Source organism: Chenopodium album, chromosome 17 (genome assembly GCF_948465745.1).
Source record: "Chenopodium album chromosome 17, dcCheAlbu1.1, whole genome shotgun sequence".
NCBI lineage: Eukaryota > Viridiplantae > Streptophyta > Magnoliopsida > Caryophyllales > Amaranthaceae > Chenopodium > Chenopodium album.
The window spans coordinates 27,621,276-27,634,943 of NC_137850.1; the positions used below are offsets into that span (position 1 = coordinate 27,621,276).

Sequence of the window (13,668 nt, forward strand, 5' to 3'; positions counted from 1 at the left end):
CGCGTAAATGTGTAATGTGGCCATGTGGGTAGCTTAGTAACTTAAGCTTCGTTAGAGTTTTTTTTTACTTCCTGTAACTTCTTCCTAGTTTTTTGGGCTTATTAAATTGAAATTGTTTGGCCCGTGTAGAAGATCAGCCATTGGTTAAGAGTAAAAATTATTCCCTTAACTGAACAACCTTAAAAAGTATAAACTTTTAAACTATCTTACCCTATTAAAACACAAATTTATTTATCAGGGTCATATAACTTCACTATTGACAACTATACATACATACAAAAACAAAAGCAAAAAAAAAAAAAAAAAAAAAAAAAAAAAAAAAAAAAAAAAATATTGAAATAAGAAACAAGATCCTATATTCTTGCTGCATGCTTTTTAGGTGAGAATAAAGTGGAGGTAATTTTATGCTCCAAGCCACTAGAAGTAATAATGCTAACGGTTTCTGCACTATTGACAATTATGAAACCAGGTAAGTGGAAATAGCTAAATAGTGAAATACACAATAGAAAAGTTACGTGAACTTACCTATAGCCACACAAATGCATACCATGGAAGACAAGAATCTTTATTATTAGCTCCTCCACTTGAATTGTAGAAGATTTCAATTGATTTAGTGAAAGTATGGCAGAGTTGCCTTTCATAAATTAAATTTACGTGTTTGATTTGTTAGATATTATCAGTACAATTGTCCAAATTAAAATTTATCGGATCCAAAATTAGTCGCGGGAGATAAAAGAAAGTAACATTATTTCACTATTGACAATTGTTCATCAAAATTGACGAAAGGATACAAAAGCTAGACCGAAATAAGCAAGACATAAAAAATAAATAAGATAAATAAAAAAAAAAGAAAAAGAAAAAAAAAGTAAAAAGGACAAAACAAAACCAAACGAAAAAAATTGTCAGAAATTCCAACTTATTACACTTTCCACCAAAGACTAAGGGAAATTCAGTAATACATGAAATGTAACTGATCCAAGATCCGATTCTTGCGCTGATTTCACTATTCCCATATACTTATTACTATTCTTATACACGTTGTATTCATACATCCCACAAGTATTTTTCTTTTACTCTCGTCCATACAATACTCAATTATCCTTAGATAAATATCGATGTGTTTGATTCGAACTTGTACTTATCGGATCAAGTATTAACTGCGGAACAAAAAGACAATGTTATTTTGGTATGCGGTAAAACAAGTGTATATAAAAGGAGGTCCCTTTAATACTATGACATGTAATACTTTTTCAGGTGTGACAAACTTTGTTGCAGGAAAAGGAATGTTTGTCATTTTCCTACCTTGGTTGGGCATGAGTCTTTGGATTAGTGGACTTTTTATAGCTAAGTGGGCCAAATAATGGGGTATTGCACAAATTAAATCGTAAAAATCACTAGATAAAATAAAAAAGTAATCTAATACTCTAAGTGAACATACCAATATAATTACTATACTTTAAAAGTGTTAAACAATACTTGTTTATAACGAAAATGACATATTCCCCTGACGAGACATAAAAAAAATGTACTTTTATACTATACGATTGTTATACATATACAAAAAATACGGTATAAAATACCCACTTTTTACTATAAAAAGAAGATTACCCTTATTCAAATCTCCATATTCACCACTTATTTCTTATCTTCTTCTATCTCCCTCCTTACCCGGAAAACCAAACAAAACCACCATTAATTTCGGCCACCATGCTCCAAGACAACCAGAAAGATTAGCAGGTCTTCTCCTTCGAGGAAGACATGAGGATGATACGGGTGTATTTATGTACATTGTGGGGTTAGTGGTTCTCCTAATGGCTGCATTAATTTACTTGGTAATCCACAAGTGAAGCCCGAAATTACATCGGAGTAGCAGGGTAAAAATACATATGATGTTAGCTGTATTTCAAAGTTTTGTAATTTAGTAGTTTAGAAGTACAATTGTAACATGTATTTTGGAAATTATGAAATAAAATCATTATTATTACTCGTTTTTTTCGTTTTAAAAAAAATTTTATTAAGTTATAAAAAATATTTAAGCATATACTTACCACATAATTAAAAAACAAGAAGCAAAATAATGATAATTGCTGCAAAAATAACAATTATAACGATAAAAATAATAAAGAATAATATTTATGGTATAATAATATAATAATAATAATAATTAATCACAACAATAAGATCAAAATTTGGTGTCTACAGATTCGGGTTTTCAGGGTGGTGGTTTCGTGGGGAATTGGGGGTGTTTCGGGGAGGGAGGACGACGGCGACGCGGTGGAGGTTGCTTCACTCGGATGGCCGGCGACTAAGGGGCGGCACGCGCGGGCAGTGAGGTGGTTGTTAGGGTGGGCCGGTGGGTGAAGGAGAGGCTGGTTAGTGGTTGGTGATTTTTGGGTTTTTCGTTTTTTTTTTAATTTTTAAATTTTTTTTGGACCAATCAGGGCTTGACACGTGTCAAGTAATATAACATAATAGGTCATTGACTTTTGTTGACCGGTTTGGGATTGAAGAAAAAAAAGACCCCCCCAAAGTTCGAATTATTCCATAATAATCAAAAGTTAGGATTGTTGTAGCAAAATTGATGAAAGTTGGGATTATTATTTTTAATTTTTCCTAAAAAAAAAAAGAAGTAAATGGCTGCAAATTAAACTTAGGACGCTAGATTCACAATTGCACTTAAAATAACCAAACTTTCAACAATGTTTAATGAATTAAAAAATGTAAACTAAAAACACAAAACTTAATCCTTATTCCTTAAAGCCTACCCACTCCGCTCTAAGTAGAGCCTAATAATCAGCTTCAAAAAAAATTGTTTGTCTTCGCAATTTGGTAAAAATAGTATACTAATTTACAATAATCTACCATTGACTTTAAATCTTTACCAATAGATGATGAAGGATGGGAAAAAATAAGCAATGAAGGATGGGAAAAAATAAGCAATGAAGAGGAAACATAAGAAGAATCAACAAAGAAGATGACTGACAGAAGAAAGGAGGAGAGAGAAAAAATTGGGATTCTGTTATTTTAAATTGGGGATTTTTTTTGTAAAACAATACTCCCTTCATTTTTAAATACTTGCTCTATTTCTCCATGCGCGGAGTTTTAGGAGAAATTGGAAAAAGTAATAAAATATGGAGGGTAGTGGGGTAGAGGGAAGAATAAAAAATTATAAAAAGCAAAAGTTGTTGAGAGAATTGGAGGAGAGAGAATATGAAATTAATTAAATATGATTTATGTTAGGTCTGAGAGAAATGAATTAAATATTGTAAAATATTTCCAAATAGGGAAATAAAGCAAGTATTTAAAAACGGTCGAAAAAGAAAAGTAGAACAAATATTTAAAAACGGAGGGAGTAATTAACACATGAAACTTAATTACTTTTTTAATAATCCGTTTTATAATACTAAAAATGATTTTAATACAGTAAATGATAAATTTTTGGCAAGTAGACCCACTCAAGTATCATTAATGTTATTTACGTTTTTTTTTATATTTTATATCAAAGTTGGTGTCAATCTAATCTAATTAGTATTACAAGTCGGTGTCAATAATTGTAACATCCTTTAAAGTTGGTGTCAATGGTTGTAATTTTGCCGGGAGATGACAAACATCTTTCCTTGCAACGATAAAAAAAAAAAAAAAAAAGTCAAAGTCATCAGTAGAACGAAGACTCGAAGAGGGGCTGGTGATACAATTGTACCAATCGAAGGGACCTTTGTATAATTAGAATACGAATTAGGGTTTAAGCTGTATTCCAAAAATCCTTCGAAAATAAAACCTCTGTTGAACGAACAGAGAAAGCTGAGAAACTGACATACTCTGCCAAAACAAGAAGACAAGGCGAAATGGCCACCATTGCTGCCGCAAGATCCATTTTCCGATCAACCTCCGCCCGCAGCGCCGCCGCTAAGTTCGCTTCTGGCACCAAATCTGCTCGCTCTGCCTTTCGCACTCCCGTCAATAACTCCCTCTCTCAGCGCATCTTCAGGCATGTCTTTTTTCCTCCAATTGCACTGAAAATTTGTTGTCAATTTTTTTTAATCATAATTTGAATCATTTTAGTGTTGTTTTGGAAATTTGGTGGTAAAATTTACGGATTTTTTATCGTTGATTTGGGAGAACTAATAAAAAAGGATTTGGTTGTTTTGTGTAGGTGCCCTGCTGAATTGAGTGTTTGTTTGGAGACAATGCAGCCGTTTCATACTGCAACTGCTTCGGCGTTGATGACTTCGATGCTTTCGATATCTCCCCGTTGTTATGGTTGGGTTCCTGATGGTAAGTTCAGTTGAATTTTATGTACATTTTTCAATGGATTATGTGCAGAATATTGGTTATACAGTATATGGTATATTTGATGTGAATTAAGTGTGTTTGATGAGTGATGGATTGTCAATATGTTATTTTAGTGGGTTTGATTGCTATTATATTGATACTCTCTGGAAATTATGTCTTTGAATTGATTTATGCTGTTACCATATCAGGTAATTTAGTTTCTTAATAAATATTTATTTTAATAAAGTAGCAATCTTATAAATGAATTAGATTAATACTGTACGATGTTAGTGATAGCTTGTTCATGAATAGTTTCGTTGATGCAATGAGGTGGTTGGTACGACTGTCGTGTGTCTACCAAAAATAAACCTAACTAAAACCTCCTAAAATGCACCAGGGTAAGCTAGGGTCTATCCTAAACCTGTCAAATGGGTCATTCGGGTCGGGTATGGGTCGGGTCAAGTTCGGGTCGGGTCAAGTTTGGGTCAGGTCAGTTCGGGTCGGGTCAATTTTCGGGTCGAGTCACTTCGGGTCGGGTCAATTCTCGGGTCAACTTCAGGTCGGGTCATATTCGGCTCGATGCATTTGGTTAAATTCAACTCTATATACACAGTATATATTTATATATTTTTTGACGAGAAACTCACTATATTTATTAAGGCTACTTTTTTCATGGAATACAGTAATTGTTTGACTTTATTATTTTGTAATTTCATTTGGTATTGAAAATTATGTTATGTACGCATTATTATTGTACTATTTTTTTTCTAGACTTTTGAGAATTGTGACTTTTATTTCGAGGTTTAGTTAATTTTTTTAATCTTATGGACAAAACTCTGTAGTATAGTCGTTAAATTTCAATCTTTTTACATTTTTTAAATAACTTATAGAGATAAAAAGCCAAAAAAATCGAGAAAAGTAATGCTCAAAATATGTAAATTATTTACACTGTTACACATTACTAATTAATAAAAAAAATTAAGTCAGTTTAATTGCGATTTTTTTCTATATTCGTTTGGTCAGGTCAAGTCTTTAGCTTAAATAGTTTCTGGTCATTTAAGGTATAAGATAATTTTTGTTCGAGTCACTTTGGGTTTCGAGTCTATTTGGGTCAATTAATTCAAGTTAAAAGTCGGGTCAACATCGGATCTCAGATCACTTCGGGTCGGGTCATTTCGGGTCTCGGGTCAACTTTGGGTCGAGTCATCTTAGGTCGGGTCATTTCGGGTTTCGGGTTAAGGTCGGGTCAATTCCACATCGGGTCGGGTTGATTCGGGTTTTGGGTCAATTTCGGGTCATGGGTCGGGTCATTCGGGTCGGGTCATTAGGTCTGGGTCAAAATTGCCAGATCCCACATAGAATTGGATTATCAAATTATTATTTGAGTAAGTTAGAAACCCCTGTTTTGAAGAAATAATGATATGATCTAATAAATAAGCTACAGCCAGAAAACGAATAAAATACGGGATATAAACTAATAAAATTGAAATACGATAAAACCAAGAATAATGAAATAGGGAAGTGGGAGACGTATTATAGCATTGGAGTATCAATTGATCATCGAATCATATATAATCGTGATTATATCTTAATGTTAACCAATGAACACAAATAAGCATTCAAAACTTCCCTTAATTGCAAATAGACCAAACAAGCTCTTGGAATATTGTCTTACCAACTAATAATCTAGAACAAGTTCTCTAGACTCGATTAATTAGTAACATTAATCACAAGGAAGTAGTTAACTTAAGCCACAAATCTCACAAGTTCGGACTTGTGCAACTCAGTAATTAATCACAAGGAAGTAGTTAACTTAAGCCACAAATCTCACAAGTTCGGACTTGTGCAACTCAAAGGATTGATAATCTTAGGTATTACGACAAGTTTTAGTCACCAATCAAACACCTAATCACTGATAATGGTATCAACTAGGACAATTACGGATCACAAGTTAATACTCTAGTCGTCAAACCGGCAAATTATATTAAAGATGGCCGGTCTCAAATATAATCAACCAGTTCGTAATATTCAAACGGATTACCAAACCAATTAAGAATATAAACATAATACCCAAGAATTACAACATATAAATTCTCACAATCCAATAATCCAATGCATAATTGATCTCCCTACCCCACTAATAATTTAGGCTGACGTAACAAATATTGAGGTAACTATAATATAATGCATAAAAATCATAATCACACTAATTAACAAAACAAATAAATGAAAATAAAACTAATAATTAAATTAATCTAGCAAATTGTATACCAGCTAAGTATACTGTCGCATTCAAGCAAAAATAACAAAGTGAAAGCATTGACTCTCATTTTTATTCTCCTAAAGCAAAACTAATACTACTACTTATCCAAGATAAACCAAGACTGACAATCGAATGAAAAGAAAATGAAAACATAAATACAGTACCAAATCTTCCGGTGAGAATCAGAGTGAACACAAGCTGAACCGAGTCGCCTTCTAGTCCGTCTTGCTTATCACCTGTTCGCTAGATACCACGCAAAATTCTGATGAAGCTCATCAATTTGCTGCTCTGAACCTAGCCCAGAAAATCCTCAAAATAAAACTCTCATAATCCCTCCACTTCGGCATCCCCATGTATATCCATAGGAGTCTTCGATCCCCAGCAAATCCGAGTTTTTCGCTCCAATAATTATCCAATTCCCTCTCTATCTTCTCTATTGTTATGATTGATACTCGCAAAAATCGCTCAATGGTTTACTTTGTATCTTACCCGCAAGAACAGTGAGTGAAACTCTCAGTTTCCCTCTTTTCTTTTGTTTTGCTGAGTGAAACGTTGGTGTACCTCAAGGCCCATGTGGCTATTTGCACTCAAACATCACTGGGCTTAAAATATGTGACTTAATTTAGTCTTGTGAGCTCCGCTTCTTTTGATCCAAGTAGTGGCTAAATGCATTTTGCTACCATAATCTTCTTTCCTACAAACAAATAAATAAAAATATTAGTATCTCGTGTCCGGGAAAGAAAATATTTATAATACTCTTAAATTATCAAATGTCGATATAAACTCAAAGAATTTAATATATATAAATAATATACTTTTACGATCCTATCAGTGGTACTAGTTCTGGTTCTGGGTAAGTGGGTGGACAGTGGTAATGGGTTTGTATGGGGGAGATTTGAACATTATTCATGATACCTTAGAACTACTGATTAATTTAATGATTTCTCAAAGGTGAATGTTATACTTGTCAACTTATGAAGCCGAATAAACCTTTTGATATAAGCTAGCAGGCACTGCTATTCATTTGCTTCACTACCAAGTTGCCAAAAACTTTTTACTACTTTAAACGCCGTTTACATGGAAAACTTTTCTTTATGTAGTTACCAATTCGGGATATTATTGATAACTGTTCTTATTTGTGCTACATAGATATATAGATATAATCTAGTAATATGGATTTCTGTTTCAGTTTTATGTGTGTTTATATGGTTGCAAGTGAGGGGTAAGCATATTTTTTTAAGTGTTAGAGGATCTACATCGAACTTTTTGATGGTTCAAATACTATAGATGTATCATTTAAACAAAGATGAAAAAATTACTGAAATTCTGAAATTGTAAGTATAGTGAATAGCAGTTTATATATTTGGTTTACTATTTTAAGGTCAAGAGTGGAAAATCTGAAAGTTTATAAATGCAGGCTTTTGACGGAATTTCATCTATATTCATAAAAGGTCTTAGGAATTAGGATTGATATATTGAAGCTATATTTTATTTGGAAGCCATTAATTTGTGGTCATCAGCGAGAATAGCATGCCATATAGAGTACTAAGATTAGTGTTAGGAGGAGTTCGGAGTGGGGAGGTTGACAATTAAAGTTAATTCTCCCTTCATGTGGGTTTTTAAATAGTTGGTCACTCATATCACAACATAAGACTACTGTTACTAATTACTTCGTAATAAAAGTGTTTCCACCATCCACTCATGTGCTCTATGTTATTAACTTTACTATCAAAATTCAAAATATGTGAAGTTGTTCGCCAAGATTCTTGTTTTCCTTAAAATTCTAGCCATTTTGGTTGGCTAATCTGTCTTTGTCATTTGTAGGTGCAGCAAAGTTGACTTCAATAGTATCACTCATCCTTTTCAATTGTTGTGTAAAACTTATATTGTGTGCACGCGCGCACACACACACACAAAAATTTTGGAGAGCTATGTCTAATAACTAGCCTTTCCATATTAACTTAACTTTTTCACAATTGTCTTTTGTAAGATTTTAGGTGATACTACCTTCCAACTGGGTTTGGAATAGGTGTTTTTACATGTCCATGTGTGGTTATTCTCTTGACTTAAAAATTCTAAAGCATCAATCTCCAAATAAGCTTCCTAATGTATTATTTTCTTCTCTCTTGATCTAGGTATCTAACCCACATTCTAAAGCCCCTTGATGCCCTTTCCTTACCTTGGACCATGTGGTAAGTCAACGCTCACCAAATGTTGAATTAAGTCACCAAAATCATCTCAGAATTCATAGCAGATCTACATATCATCTATGAATCTCCAAGTTCATTTAATTCACATGCCTTAAAGCTTAAACTTCTAACTTTTCAACCTATTTAGTTGAGGAAGCCTCCTCTTTTTCACCATCCTTGCTATTCTCTCAACATCACTCTGCGATTATTTCTTTCCTCCTCAGCGAATTCCTTTTTCCTTATTTTGTAGGCTGTATCAAGACTAGATGAAGAGACAGAAGCAAAGAACGATGTGCTATGTAGTCCACTTAAAATAACAATATTGTCTTGTCTTATAGTAAATTATGTGCTGCTTCTTGTAAAAGCAGTGGTATTGATGCATAGATTTCATCAAAAACTTATATATTCTATTGTTTTCCCTTTCCTTCTTTGTTCCTTTGAAGGTCCATATGCTTGATGCAAGGATCATTTTCCCTTTTGCGGTTTTGAATCCTCTAAATTGCTTCAGTGATTACATTCATTTTTAGTAACATATGCTACCTTGTATTCTCTTTTGATTTTATCCTGATGCTCTCCACGCTCAAGGAGTGTTTTAAAAGTGTTTTTCTTATCGATGCTGTTGCTAGCTTCTTTTAATTATTATTACTATTTTTCGTAGGCTTGTAGTGTCTGTAAGAAAACATAGCATTTGAAGAATTCCCCATCTACCGTAGTTTTAAAATTTATATGCTAGAAATGCTTTCTTCTTGAAGATTTGTTTTTTCATTAATTGGTGTTTTCCTTTACCTTAAATCTAGTATTGAATTATAACCACAGAAGAGTTTAGTGTGGCTTCTAGCATTTCATTTTTGCTTGGTTTGTAATTGAAACATATTCTGTGATGCCAGTTTCACTGGTTTTTTCATGTTTCCTTTTATGCTTTATGTTACTCTTCTTGCATCTTCTATCCTAATTCCTAAGCTCTTCTACAATTGATGTGCTTTTAGGCTTTTTGGCAATCTGTTGGTTATCTCATTTAAGGTCTTGTTTGTCTTATAGTTCATTGAAATGCGAACTTGCAACATGGTTAGGTCAGATCTATATTAGACTAAATATCTATTCTCCTGTTATTTTTGCTTATTTCAGGTCTATAAGGACTAATTAGTTTAGATAAGGTATAAGGTATGGATTGATAAACTTAAATAAGATATGATAAGGACTCTAGAGTTCCAATAAGGTCTAGTAAGGCCTAATAATAAGGTCTAGGAAGATAAGATAAGACAAGGGCTAATTAGTTCATATAAGATAAGAGAGGTTAATGAGAGTCTGTCATGGCTCTTGGATGTAACTTCTTTTGATGTTCCTCATAATGTGCAGATAAAGCCTTCCTTTTCAACCTAAAAAAAAATGATAAGAGAAGTTAATGGTCGATAAGATAAGATAGTGAAATTTTAGTGATGAGAACACCACCTTAACAAATATTAAATTGTTGCTTGAAATAGTGGTAGTTTTTATTTGATCGATTTTGTGCTATGTAGTGACATGTTTTTATGTTGTACACATGCCATGGGAAATGCGTGGACTCAACATTTTGTAAAACAATTTTTTATGTTTAGGACTTTAAGGATGTTTGTTCAAGCTTCTAGGATCCTCATTAACTTCTAGGCAACCACATTGATTATAGAGTAGTTTCTACTCCTTAAGAAACCCAAAAGGGCAAAAACAACTTTTACGGGCTGTAAAAATAAGTAACAATTTGAAGCTTTTCATTTATTATTATTATTATTATTATTATTATTATTATTATTATTATTATTATATAAATTGATTGATTATTACGGGCTGTAAAACTTTGATTGATTGATTGATTCTCCATCCCTTTATCACCAATTAGCTTAAGACTTATATAAATTTAAGGCAAGCCCCTAGCTACAACAATAGGATTTGCTTTAAAGGAAGATAAAAAGAGAGGAAAAACATGTTCAAAAAAACTGTTGTATGGAGATGTTGCTCAAAAAAACTGTTTCTGTCGATTTGATATTTATGAGCTATTTAACATGTTCTGTCCTTGTTATCTTTCTTTCTTGCAATTTGGTAAAAAACAATGATGTGTCTTAATGATAATTGAAGTGTTGTGTATGTTTTTATACCCATGTTTGAACTTCCCATGTCTGATGCAACTAATTGATTAATGGTTCATTAAAGGATAGTCCCAAAATTTTTTGACTATCTATATGAAAAAGGTCCTTTGTCTAGAATTGTAATTCTATTAGCAAATTCATTGCACAACTTTTTTTTATTCTTCGTTCATTTAAATCAAATAATTGAAGATTAGAGTAAAATCATTTTTCTAAGTCAGAATGGAACGGATGTGACAAGAATATTGATCCCTAAGGTTTGTTAGGAAATCAATACAGGTTAGGTGGATATAGGATATAGATATATATCTGTAATTTGTATGCCGTTGGAACTCTAGTAATTTCTTCCATTGTGAAGCTCGTGAAGCAATTTCTTCTGGGTAGTTTGGATGGGGAAAAAGTCACACACCTAGTCTTGCTGACATCTCTATTCTTCATTGTTCCTTCTTCACCACTTAGATGAGCGATAACTCTCTACCCCATTGCCCATAAGGTCTTGGGATCAATTAGTTTCACCTCTGCATGTATTGTTAGTCATTATTTGGTATTTAAGAATTTAATTTACAATTTCTGCTCCTATTATTTTCCTACTGTTTATGTAGATAGTCTTCACCTTTCTTGCAATATTTGGTGCTGAGGGTTTGTCTTATTTGCATCTTGTATTCAACTTCTGTTATTACAAACTAAATTTAACATAAACATTGAGCAGGCTGACTGACTATGCGTGTTCAATCAGCTTGCAATGATGACGTGTGAAAATGCTCAGAAGATTCAACCAGAGTCTTGAACAGAATCGCCTTGTTACACTGTAACTGCTGATATTTCATTTTTTTGGTATCATACCTTCACCTGATCAACTAATGCAAGATTACTGCAATATTTTTCATAATTTTTTTTATTTTTTTTTTTATTTTTTTTTTATTTATTTTTTTTTTTTTATTTTTTTTTTGTGCATCATCATGTTGATAAGCAACCTTGACTTAAAGGTGGAGCTTTATTTTGTGTGATCAATGGGTTCTTAGGCAAAACTTTTTTCTTTATATAAAGGTGGAGCTCAGTGTAAGCTGGATGGGAATTAGCTGCTGCACATTTTGCTATTGTAATATCATTGATGATAATTTTCCTATTATAATGTGATGTAAATGCTTTAAAATAAATTTCTAATGCATCCAATCTATTTGAGATGGTCCGGGTGCATAAGCTTGCTCTTTTGAAAAAGTGAAAATTTCAGCAGTCGTCTTGAAGTGAGTCTGTTTGTCTGTCTTTAGTTTTCATTTAATTGAGTTGCTACCTTTGGTGTCTGGTTAACTGGGATTTCTAGGCCATCCTTCGAAGGAATTGACATGTTATTATAAAATGTCCATGTCTTGTTACCCTATCCCCTTTCCTTTTCTTTTACCTACATATGAATATTGCTTCATGTCTCATGTTAGAAATGTGGATTACCTTCCTTTTTTACTGCAATAATGTATGAGATTGTTCAAAATTTGACATACATTCCCATTTATTTGACAATATTATTCATTTTCTAGGGCTGTAATTAATCATCTTTGAGCTGCTGGGGAGGTTTGCTGAGGAGATTAGTTTATTATTATAATATAATTTCGTAATAAGTCTCAGTTTCAGTTGTAAGATGTGGGGACTGATTGTGGTATGATATGTGTACTCTATGTTTTCCTGTGTATTGTCAATGAATTTTGTCACCCGCTGTGAACATGTAGCAAAATTTTCCGCTACCAACTCATTGGCTCGTGCTAGCTTTAATAATAGAACTGCTGCATCCAAGGCATATTGATTCAATCACTTTTTATTTTATTTTATTTTGTATTGAAATGCTTGCAGTTACCTGTGATTTAGTTGATTAGTTCTCTGTCATTAGTTGGAATTTGTGTGGCAAAACCCTTAGCCAACCATGTTTTCCATTTACAAGTACATGGTATGTTTCTATACATATTACCAAATTATCCAAGGTCCCTCTGTCTAGTTTTGTTCCATTTCTGTTATTCTCCCATTTCATCGTATTGGGTCGACTTGTATCACCTGTTTTAGAAGTAATATGCGGGTGTTTTCCTATGGTATCTCCTCACCCTTCTCATTCATGTGGTAACTTTGAATTATGCCTACACACAGTTTTTGAGTTTATTCCATCGAAATTCTAGCAGACCAGTCTCTTGTTTCTGATAAACCAAGAAAGATGCTATTCTACTAGTCCCTTGCTGTTAGTCTGATGAAATTGGCGTACTCATAATCTATTAGTGCTTAGTGAGAGCAGCAGAGTTTACTGAACCCAAAATGCAGACTAATCTGGGAAGGATGGATCAGGAAAACATTATAGTTAGCTCCTTCAGATATATGCAGCCTATTGAAGATATCAAATAAATGGAATTTGTGATTAGGATAAATTGCTGATTTTTGTTATACCTGATTGTTGGTGTAGCAAACCTTGCAGTTTGAAGTGTTTACCCAAAACTCTACACTGCCGATTTATTGCTACAACCTTTAATTACAATTTGACGGGTTACACTATATATAAGTAGATTAGGGTTGATGTAAGAAGCATGATAGCTGAAACATTCGGAGCTCGAGATTTCGGATTAGACTCTTACATTAATCAAGGCTAGGGTTTCACCTAAAAATATTTCAAGAAAAAAAATAATGTGAGTTTTTTTTTTTTTTTTTTTTTTTTTTTTTTTTTTTTTTTTTGGGAAATTTTCTTTGGTAAACTCCAACTTTTTAATTTTTTAAGTGGTAAACGTTTTAAAATTTTATTATCAATGGTAAACTTAAATTATTGATTACCATGGATAAGTGTTATTTTAATAAAGAT

General features: G+C 32.8%; 1 protein-coding gene across 7 annotated transcripts; it reads left to right on the plus strand.

Annotated features, from left to right (window-relative positions):
* The first annotated feature begins 3,779 nt into the window (after window positions 1–3,779).
* Window positions 3,780–12,641, plus strand: LOC145587732 (protein NUCLEAR FUSION DEFECTIVE 6, mitochondrial-like). 7 transcript variants are annotated; one of them, XR_014101399.1, is made up of 4 exons: window positions 3,780–3,988; window positions 4,154–4,275; window positions 11,551–11,649; window positions 12,374–12,641. XR_014101399.1 is itself a non-coding variant. In XM_081644424.1 (4 exons), exons 1-3 carry the CDS (start codon window positions 3,846–3,848, stop codon window positions 8,676–8,678), a joined length of 273 nt encoding a protein of 90 aa, XP_081500550.1. In that variant the 5' UTR covers window positions 3,780–3,845; the 3' UTR covers window positions 8,679–8,727; window positions 8,975–9,256. The 7 variants fall into 7 exon arrangements, 5 of the variants coding, with proteins under 5 accessions (XP_081500550.1, XP_081500549.1, XP_081500551.1 ...); XR_014101398.1 differs by having other exon boundaries at window positions 11,578–11,649; XM_081644424.1 differs by lacking the exons at window positions 11,551–11,649; window positions 12,374–12,641 and adding exons at window positions 8,671–8,727; window positions 8,975–9,256.
* The last annotated feature ends 1,027 nt before the right edge of the window (window positions 12,642–13,668 follow it).